Here is a 10,865-nt window from a genome sequence, read left to right as displayed (position 1 = left end):
TGTTTATTGTTCTTCACCTTGTATCATCATTTGGTTTGCAGCATGAAAGGCCAGAATGAACTGCCCAAGCCATGACGTGGTGATGTGTTTAGAAGGTGCAGTTGTGCTGCTCGTGTCTGGGTAGAATGCTCCCGGATCCCTCTTGTCACATACTTTTAAGTGAAGGATTTTTAATGTATTTCCACAGGCTGCTCCCACAGAACATGGGACAGCTCTTAGCTGTTCTGGTCAGTTCTTTGGAAGTTTGGCAGTACAGAACGAGCTGCTAAATGCAAACTGCTGCTGTGTGAAATGAAAAGCTGCTTTTCAGAACTGATGGAGTATGAGTGTCCTTAATTGGCTACACTGTATTAACCAACATTGTATTAACATAGAATTTTCACCTTAAACTTTCCTTTGCTCTTTAGGAAAAAAAAAAAAAATAAACTGAAGTGTTAATTAAGCTTTCAAATAATTAAAAAACCCTCCATTTTTCAAACGACAATTTGTTCAACTATTAATAGCAGGAATGGTCATATGGAAGGAGGTATAGTTGGAAGGCACAAGATCTAAATGTTAAAATGGAGGAGAAATTCTTCCCAGTGCTTTGGCTCAGCAACCTAAAGTAGACTCTGTCTTCACTAAAAATTTTGGAGCCCAGCTCATTAAATCAGTCTACAAACTGCTATTTGCAGTGATACAAATTGGCTCTGCTGTCACACAGGGTTCTCAAGTTGTTTGTTTATACTCATGCAAAATTCTCTAATGCAGATAAGCTTTTCTGGCTGCTTTTCTAGAAACAGTTCTTGATGTTTGCATTTTTAATTTACTTAGTGACTTCGAGTGCCATGTATGGACAAGATAATACAGACTCTTAGAGAATGTACCTAGTGTCTGCATGCCTTTCATTCAATATCCCTTTTCTGCAGCAGAGCATGGAAAGGAATTTTAACCATGGATGATCAACAGCAGTTAACCAGAAATTCATTAAGCTGTTCTGATGGAGGGTGAAGGAATTCCCAGAGCATTGAGAGAATCACCTCTGTGAGACAAATGGTAACCATTCAGGAGAAGGAACTCTGGGGCCTGGTGACAGCCCTGTGCCAGCCCAGTTCCTGAAGAGCCACTGCAACTTGTAGATGACCATTTGGCGTTTGTGGTGTTTCTGTGTGACATTTTAGCTTTCTTTTATGAAACCATTCCATAGCTGAACCACAGAGAGAGGTGCATCCTTTCCTGGCCTCTCACCTCTGGCAGCTGGGAGCAGATGTGCCATTTCAAGTTCTGAACTTTACAACAAAGACCTCTTGGTAACCATTTATTAGACTTCAGAAGATAAAATCAGCTTGTATTCAGTCTGTAGATACCACTGATACCTGCTTCAAGCCTTACTTGAAAATTTACTCTAAAATTTTAAATTTGGATTAGAAAACTGCATAAACACAGAACTAAGGGAAATTGATATGATGTTGTTCTGTTTCTGTGGTAGCGAAATTTATTTTCTTCACAGCTAAAAGGACAAATTTTGTGCATCTAAAATACAGAACGTGCAAGAAAGAGGAACTATGATCAGGATAATACAGCACATTGTACACACATCAGTTATCTGGTTTGTGCTTGCCTGAGACTGCTTCTGGGCTGGTGCCTAAGCAGAATGACTACAGGGAGCTTATACCTGCAGACAAATGTACATGAGGGAGAGGAAATGCTTTGATTTGGAGGCCTTGATGCTTTTAAGGGAGGAACAGGATGAAGAAATTACATGTACTTGTAGATATGGCTTGATATCTGTTATATTAAAAGAAAATTGCTCTTTAGATACATGTTATCTTTATCTCTCCCATTGGCAGACTCCTTCATTCTCATGAGAAAACGTTAGAAGTTTGCAGAACAATTTCCAAAAGAAAAGATAATTAGGGCACTGCTCTTCCAGTCCTCTTCAGCAACACTTGAAGATACCTGCAAACGTTAAGCAATTCCAACCCTGCAATGCTGGAGAAGAGACAGACCCCCAGAAGCTTCTGTGGTAGCACTTTGGCCTTGGAGCTTTGGGACTGACCTTTACTGCTGGGTAAGTGCAGGGCCAGAGCTCCGTGGGACAGGGCTCGTGGGACTGCAGCATTATTGGGGATTTGGGGAGGAGCTACAAGCTGGAGAATGCAGAGGATGCAGAATACAGAGACCAGACTTCATTAGTTACACTTATGGAACAGCTCTACCCTTGCAACTTTGTTCATTTTTTTCAGTTAACAAGTGATACCTCTATATTACCTTTAAAATACTATGAAATTTAAATGTAACTGGTGTTTTCAACAAACCAATGTCCTCTTCCTGAAATGATCCTTCTGATCACAGCTGAAGTGCGTTGTGTTGCCAGGTCAGGAGGTCAGTGCTCGTAGCCTGCCTCATTTCTTTAATGGGTATGAAGAGGCACATACCCAAATGGTATGAAGAGTCAGCCTGATACTTTTCACCACCAGAGCAGAGGGGGCCATGTGTCTGGCAGCCTGATCCTCATGCAGTGTTTCTGTTCTTTATTCAGTGCACTAATGCTCTCTGATTCCTTTGCTGGATGAAGGTTTGCAGTGTTGTAATCGGGAGTTTCTTCTTATCATATCAAGAGAAATTGTAGCTCCTCCAAGTCTCTGAAATCGGAAGCTATGTAACTTCAGACCTCCTTAAAAGTACTAAGTGGGTGCACTGCTAATTGAGCTGGCTTAGTAAATGATGGATTTATGCAAATGCAGTGGTTGCTAACTGATTGCAATGGAATATACAGTGCCTGTGTCCTGTGAGTACAAGGAATTATGGCCAGTGCCATGTGCAGCCTCCAAAGCATGAAAACTACGCTGGGCAGAAGTGTGATTATTTGAAATATGTAAGAGAAGTAGAAGACAAAGCTCTAAAAGAAATAAGATACATATATGGTGCATTAATCATAAGTGCTTGGACAGATGTTGTCTGTCTACCCCAGCACGTTCACAAAGCGCCTGTTGTGACTGGAATTTTACAGGGTCTGTCCCGAGTTATGTTTGTGCAGCAGAGTGAATAGCTGCACTTGCAGTGAATATGAAGAATGTAAAAAATGTTAAATAGTGTTTTATTGCAGATTTAGAATGAGAAATGACCTGTAAGCCTGCAGAGTGGTGTTAGTCAGAAATACTTTAAATACTTGTGCCTAGTGAGGGCAGCTATTCAAATACAGTGCGTGCTGTCTGCCAGAAGATGGTGCCCTAAAACACACTCTAGAATTGCAATTTTTAGAAGCTGCGATCAGCTGCAAATGAGAATCTTAAAAAACAGGTCAGAACAGAGGGATTTGCAAACAAATCACCCAAGTCCAAATACATATTAATATCCAAATGTCATATTCCAAAATGTTTGTTTATGCTTAAAAGTATTACAACACAAATTAACATACAGGATCCAAACATGCAAAACAAAGCAATATAAACCCAATACAGCTACCACTTCAAAGACAATCAAAGCTTCAGTCTCTTATCCAAAAATATAAACACTTCTTAGCATAATTTTTGAATTAATTTCACAAAGTTTTTGGGGGTTTTGCATTTGTTTGGGTTTGGGGGTTTTTTTCCATCAAAAAACAGATCATAGATAAAAGAAAAATAATTTTTGTTCCTTACCAAGAAAACAATCAATTTTAAAAGTGGAAAACAGTTACCTTGTGGATGTCAAGGTATAATTTCATTGATTTCTTAATGCTGGAGACAAAGAAATACATTGCAAAAAAAGCAGGTAGCATCCAGTTCAGTAGGCAAATCTGCAGAGCAGCTTCAAATAGTTCAGTCGATGAAGTGAGACAAAGAACTCCCTCCTGCATTGTGTCAGGTCTGATATAACACACACACACACCACAACACAAGTTACGGGATTTTTGCCGTTGTCTTCACCCGAGCTGAAGCTTCCATGGGGAATTCTGACACGGCCAGATTCCTGCCTTGTTGGTAACACACTGTTACACGGCCAGATTCCTGCCTTGTTGGTAACACACTGTTACACGGCCAGATTCCTGCCTTGTTGGTAACAAACTGTTCCCAGCTCAGGGAAGCAAAGCCCGGCAGAGCAGCAGGTCACCCTTGTAGGCCCTGGCAATTACAAGGAACGAAGAGTGCTCTGCCTGGGAGGCCCAGCCAGCTGATATTCACAGATCAATAACTCCACCTGGCTATTTTGCTCCCTTTAAGTCTTAGACAATGGATTTTATTTAACAGAAGCAGCTGGCTTTCCTTAATATCTGATTTACTGAGATAACTTAAAATTGGGCATAAGGACAACCACACCAAACCGTGAAATGAGGTTCAGCTTTTATAACACAGCTCTTGTGCTCTTAGTTGCAGAAATGTCAGTCTTTTTGCAGTGTATACATGTTACTGCTGGTTGTAATAATTAAGCAAGTATTTTGAAAATTAGTAGTTAGGGAGAAAACCACACCAGGATTGTCAAGCTGTAACTACCCAGTGCTTTGGATTTTCATGTATCTAACAGCGAGGAGAATGATGGGGCTACTTAGTTCAGCAACAGCAACTTTAACTCCACTCTTTTTGTTTACACAGTCTGGTACAGATGGCCCTCGGTGAGCAGTGCAGCAGTGCTGTGTATGCTGTGTACCACTGCAAGCATATTTATTTATTTCACCTGTACAGCCCACGCTTGGGGCTGTCCTGTGGACCAACGTGAGCTTCTTCATGTGTGTGGCAGAAATACAACTCCCTGGTGAAGAGAGGGCCAGGAGGATTGCCCTTGAGATGGGAACACAGTACCAGCAGGTTACTTATCAAGCATAAGCTTTCTAACAGTAAAAGTAAGTGATTTTTACCATTTGATCCGGGCTGCTTACTAAAAGGGACTTTCCTCAGACTCCCCAGTATGTTTTTCCCATGAGTTCATACCCAACAAAGCCCATGCTTTCATGACTTATGTACCAATAGACAGTGCAGAAACCTGCTGGCAGCAGAAGCAGCACAGAGCTGAGCAGCCTCAAAATGCAGAGCAAGGGCAGATTTGTGGCTCAGGACAGAGCTACAGAAGGACACTGCTGCTCTAAGTGTAAGCTGTGGTTTCAGCTCTGCAGTTCCTGCTGTAAGGACACCTGCCCAAAATGCTTCCTCGCATGAGCACACAGGTATGGCTTCTCAGCATGTCCTACCCACTCTGTCAGATTGATAATAAACCTATCTAATGTTATAAGGTTAAATTAAAAACAAACACCAAAACACAACAAAACACCCTTGGAAACAGAGTACATTTTCTTGACGTGCTCTGATGGTCCAACCTTCCGAGCTGTTCGTGAGCCTCTCCCAGTTTCTCAGGAAGACAACCTTACAAAAACTGACACTAAGCAGTGCCAAGTCAGTAACAGGAGAGAACAGCCTCGTAGAGGCCCCAGGAACGACTGAAGGGGCTCTGCAGCAGTACACTCGAGGGCAGCAGGTCATGAGATGCCCACTGCCACAAACAAACCTCATCCCTGGTGGGGCAGATGAAGTCTCAAGCTAAGGGTGGTCTCCATGTGCTCTGTGGGAGGAACCTCTCTTTGTTCTTAGAAGGGATGTTTCCATGTGACATGGCTGACAGCAGAGTTTGTCTGACAACTTTACCAGAGTCCGTGGCTTAAATGGGATGGGGACTTGAGCTGCTGCTTTGATGCCCCTCACAGGCACATTTGCTGGGCAGTGTTTGCTGCTGGTGCCATGGGAGCAAGAGCAGTGAGGGACTGCACCAGGACACACAGCTGCAAAGGTGCCTTCGACCATCACACACCTGCGGGCTACAGGGGAAATGGAACTTGTTCCACAAGTACCACACGTGCTAACAGCTTGTTTGGGAGATGGGCAAAAAGTGTGATGAAAGACGTGAACATAGAAAAGAGTACTTGACTCCCCAAAGTGGTGGTGTTCGCATATGTATGTCCACATGGACGTGGACTGCTTCTGTCATGCCTAACAGATTTGTTTTTCAGGTCTTGCTCTGCACATTTACATGGTCTGTTGGATTTTTTTCCCCTGCCATTCCTGCACACACAAGAAAACAGATTGGCAATCAAATGCCCTCCACTGCTGGGGACATTTTTGAGTATGCAGTTGCTTTTAATATTTAATTAAGTCTGATAGCAGAATAAAATGTTCTTGGCACAGCAGAGTGCCTATAGCTCAAACCTGACCCATATTTCTCTCCTCACAGGGTGCTCAGCACCCAGCAGTGTAAAGACACCCATCAGATACCTGTTGTTAGGGCTTTGTCAACATTTCTGCCATAATCACAAACGATTGTCAGGGAGCTGCAGCTCAGTCACCAAAACAAAAAAAAACAAACAACAACAACAACAACCAAAAAAACAAAAACAAAAACAAAAACAAAAACCCACAAACAAACAAAAAAAAACACCAACAAAAAACCCCAACCAACCAACCAAAAAAGCCCTGTCAGCTATGATTTAGTATTGGGGGGGTGTTGGTTCAGTTGCCGTTTTGAGGGGCTGTTTTGTGACACTCTTTCCCGTGAACACACAGATGTAAACAGCAAGCAGCGCCGGGGTGTTTCATCAGTGATCAACAGATGAAGCTCTTGCACAGTAGCTGATTTTTTACACTCCCGTCAGCTCACAGATTCCTTTAGGCCACAATATGCTTATCATACGTCTTAGCGCTGCCTTTTTTTTTTTTTTTTTTTGACTTAATAAATAATTGGCAACAACGTTCAGCTGTCGTGTTACAAACACAAGTCCTTTCAGGGGAGGCACCTGGCCAGCGCCGGGGACTCCGCACAGGTGCGGGGCTGCTCCCGACCTTCGCAGGGATGGCGGTGTTTGTGCGGGGGAGCCCCGGCCGCAGGTGGGGCACAGCCGTCCCTTCCCCACGCGGGACGAGGCCGTGGGTCCTGCAGTAAAGTTCCCGCGAGGGGCGCGGGCGGCGGAGCCCCCCGGGCCGGGACCCCGAGCGCTCCTGCCCGGGCGCTCCGTGCGCGGCTCCCCGCGGCTGCCGAGCCCCGCGTGGGGACCCCTGGCGCGGTGACGGCCCCGCCGCGGCCGCGGCACCGCCCGCCGCCGGCCCCGGGCCGGGCTCGGCCGGCCCCGGCCGAGGAGGGAGCAGCCGACCCCGCCGCCGAGCAGCGCCGCGGCCGCCCTCTCCCTGACTGACTCGGGGAAAATCATTGTTTGGCTCCGGCATTAACTACATTCCAGCGGGACGCAGCGCCCAGTCTCCTTCCTCGCATTCCTGCCCCACACAAAGGAGTCCCTGCCTCGCCGCGCCCCGCGCCGCGCTCGCCGCGCCGCAAAGCCCCTCCGGGCCGGCCGCCGCCTTCGCCCCCCGCCCGGGGGTGCGGGCGGGCCGCGGCCCCGCCGCGGGGCGGCCGCCGAGGGCGGCGGGGGCAGGGACCCGCCGAGCGCAAATTCCTCCGCGCGGCGCGCCATTGACTGGACGGAGCAACTTATTTAAGGCTGGAAAGTGATACAGGGGCGCCTCGTCTGCGCCGGCCGCGCTCCGCCGGGCAGCCCGGCCGCACCGAGCGCAGCGCCGCGGCGCGGGATGCCGCCCGGGTGACCGCCCCGAGCCCGGCCGCCGCCTCGCCGCTCTCCGGACAAGGAGCCGCGTCCCGCCGCTGCCCCGCCAGGACCGCGGGAAGGGGCTTTCTTTTGGGGTGCTTCTTGTGTTGCTGGATTTGGGGAAATTTTTTTTTGCTTTTCGGCTTTTTTTTTTTCTCTTCTTTTTTTTCCTCTCTTCTTTTTTTACCCCTCTTCTTTCTCCGCCCCGGGCTGCGCTTTCGCGGAGACTTCACCGCCCGCCCCGCGCCGCCGGGCTCCGGCCGAGCATGGAGAAGTACGAGGAGGACATGGCACTGAAGGCCACCAAGTTCATGGAGGACCTGTCCCTGTACGAGCCGTGCCCGGAGGGTCCCTACGGCCGGGGCGGCCGCCGGGACCTGGCGCTGCACCCCGACCTGGAGGAGACCAAGCGGGTCATCGCCGCCCACATGACGGCGGAGCAGCGGGGCCGGAAGATGAACGGCACCGCCGCGCCGCCGCCGCCCGCCGAAGGCTTCCCCGCCGCCGCCCCCTGCGGCAAAGCCGCCCCGCTCCGCGCCAACGGCCGCGCCGCCGCCGAGCCGCCCGCGGGCCCGCCGTGCTGCGAGGAGGGGCTGTGCACCCGCTCCGAGGTGGCGCTGCCCTGCTACAGCGGCTTCGCCGACAAGGGCAAGCGCTACTCGGCCGAGGGCTACCGCTACGCCGCGGGCAGCGCCTACGAGGGCGGCTACGTGGCCAAGGGCGGCGGGCGGGCGCCCGGCGGCCCGGACGGCAAGTTCGGCGCCGCCAGCCCGCGGGCCAGCCTGGCCGCCGCCTCGCCGGGCCCCGCCGCCGAGCACGGCAAGTTCTCCAGCCCGCGCTCCAGCCTGGGCGGCGCGGTCGCGCTGCCCTACGAGAAGTTCTCCAGCCCCCGCTCCAGCCTGGTGGTGCCCGGGCAGGACAAGTACGACAGCCCCCGCGGCAGCCTGGTGCAGTACGACGGAGCCGCCCTCAGCCCCCGCTCCAGCTACGCCAGCACGGCCAGCGACACCAGCAAACACTCCAGCCCCCGCGCCAGCCTCACCGGCTACGACGGCGGCGGCAGCAAGCCCAGCAGCAACCGCACCAGCGGCATCAGCATGGGCTACGACCAGCGCCACGCCAGCCCCCGCTCCAGCACCGCCAGCCAGTACTCCTGCACCGCCAGCCCCCGCTCCAGCTACTCGGACTCCAGGTACGGCCCGCCGGGCAGCGCCGAGCCCGAGGGGGCGGGCGGCGCCGGGCTCGCCCTCGCCAGCCCCCGCTCCAGCCTCTGCGGCCCCGAGGGCCGCGGCTCGGCCGGCCCCGCCGTGGTCAGCCCCCGCTCCAGCATCTCCAGCCAGAGCTCGCGGAGCTCCCGCGGCTCCATGAGCGCCTACCCCGAGCTGCAGCTGCCGTCGCCCCGCTCGTCCCTGCTGGGGCCCGGCCTGCAGGAGGACGGCGCCGTGCCCGAGCTGGGGGACGTGTACCACCGGATCCATGCCCAGTCCCCGCCGCGGCACGACCAGCAGCATTCGGCCGGCGCCCCCGAGCCGCCGCCCCCCTACGCCTACAGCCCGACCAAAGGCTCCGCTTCGGCTCCCAAATTCAAGCTCCCGTACCAGGTGACACCGTGCCGGGAGAGCGGCCCCAGCCAGGCGGAGAGGCGGCTGGAGGCGCTGACGCTGGAGCTGGAGAAGGAGCTGGAGATGCACATGAAGAAGGAGTACTTCGGTGAGTGGGGCGGGGGGAGCGGGCGGCCGGAGGGCGGCGGTGCGCGGGGCCTGCCGAGTCGGGCGGCTTCGGCCGGGCTAGTGTGCTGTGCCCGGGGCTCCTCCGGACCAGGTGCCTGCTGAAGTCTTGCATGGCCACAGACACTGTCTGGTGTCCGAAGTGCTAGCACCGTAGTTCGCTCCCGGTATGTGAACTCTCTCCCGTCTCTTCCTAACGCGGTTTGCCGGCATGTGCGATGCTTCCCTTTCCACGTGCGGATGGGAGACTTGACTGAAGTGTGACGAGAGCTGTTTGTGCAGTCGGGGCTTACGGTGACTCTCGTTTGTTTCCCTTCCTCACGGGCTGCTGAAGCTTCTCCGCTAACCTCTAGCATCCCAGAGGCTGTGGTGTTTGGGATCCTGCTCTCAGTCTGTGGTAACTTTTGTAGATGAGTATGGCTGGTGGAGCAGTTCGTAGTGCCTCGTTCGATGCAATCTTTGTGCCAGTTCAGAGTACCTGTGGGAGCCCAGCGTTGTTCCTGCCCAGAGAGGCCTTGCAGGGTCTGCTCAGCTCACAGGGACATCCCTGGGCCCAGAGGGGAGTTTGGAGGAGAGGAGCCCTCAGCCCTTGCTGGGATTAAATCGGCCTGTTGGTCACCTCCTGAATTTTTGTTGCTTCTTTGTGGAAGAAAAGAAACTTCTTGAGATGCCGATGAGTGTGTATGTTTTATAGCCGCTCTAGTCTTGTCTTTCTTACTTTGTACTGGATGGCCAAGGCTGAAGACGCTTGTGTAAAGGTGATCCTGGCGCATGCAAATACTGCCCTGGCTCTGCTGGGGCTTGCGGGTGAGCGGGCCGGGCCGGCCTCGGGGGCAGCTCCTTCGCTCCCGGCCCGAACGAGAGCCGGGGCTCCGCAGCGGTGTCACGGCTCCCGCAGGGGAGGCAGGGAAAGGCCTGGGAAGGTGCGGGGGTGTGGATGAGCCAGCCCCATCCAGGCCGGAGGGAATGGTCACCTCCGTGCTTTGTGTGCTGCCTGGCCGTGTGCGTTCCTGAGCGTGGAGCCGGGTGTGACCCTGGTCGCTGATTCAGTCGCGAGGCTCAGCCTGCTTTTGGCGCAGCTTTGGTGTGCTGTGCAGGGAAGGAAGGAGTTGCAGGGCTGCCTTCACTTGTCTGGGAGGGAGACCTGGGCCGGTCAGTGGCGGTAGCTAAGTGAGCAGCAACCTCTCCACCAGGAAAACCTTTCTGTAAGCTGCAGTGGCAGCTTCTCCAAGCTTTTGTGCCCGGACAAAGGAGGCTGAATGCAGTGCTTTCCTGCCTTCCTTCATCTGTCTAGGGCTGATAAGGAAGCTGATGGATCACCCGCTGCATCTTTTGCAGTGTTGGTGCCTGGCAGGACTCCTCAGCAGCCGAGTGGATCCTGCTGAGGGCAGTTCTGGTTCCCTTTGGAGGATGTGCGGGAGCTGCTTGGGGCTTGGAACACACGAACTGCAGGAAACGTTACCTTCAACATTTCCACAGTGTACCGTGAGAGACCGAGGAATAAAATGTAAGAGCAAGAAAAAAGTTACCTGTCCTAAGCTTCTCAGAGGTGTTTCCAGTGGCCTGGGAAAGCTGGGCCTTCGATCAGGGGCTCC

General features: G+C 52.3%; 1 protein-coding gene across 1 annotated transcript in view; it reads left to right on the top strand.

Annotated features, from left to right (window-relative positions):
- The first annotated feature begins 7,559 nt into the window (after positions 1 to 7,559).
- WTIP (WT1 interacting protein) overlaps positions 7,560 to 10,865 on the top strand; it is an 89,552-nt gene continuing 86,246 nt past the window's right edge. Inside the window, exon 1 of the mRNA XM_040075139.2 lies at positions 7,560 to 9,253. Coding sequence (XP_039931073.1) covers positions 7,810 to 9,253 — 1,444 coding nt within the window. The 5' untranslated portion in view covers positions 7,560 to 7,809. The remainder of the gene's footprint in view (positions 9,254 to 10,865) is intronic.

This window comes from Hirundo rustica, chromosome 11, assembly GCF_015227805.2.
Source record: "Hirundo rustica isolate bHirRus1 chromosome 11, bHirRus1.pri.v3, whole genome shotgun sequence".
Classification (NCBI taxonomy): Eukaryota; Metazoa; Chordata; class Aves; order Passeriformes; family Hirundinidae; genus Hirundo; species Hirundo rustica.
This window is presented reverse-complemented; position numbering and strand designations above follow the sequence as displayed.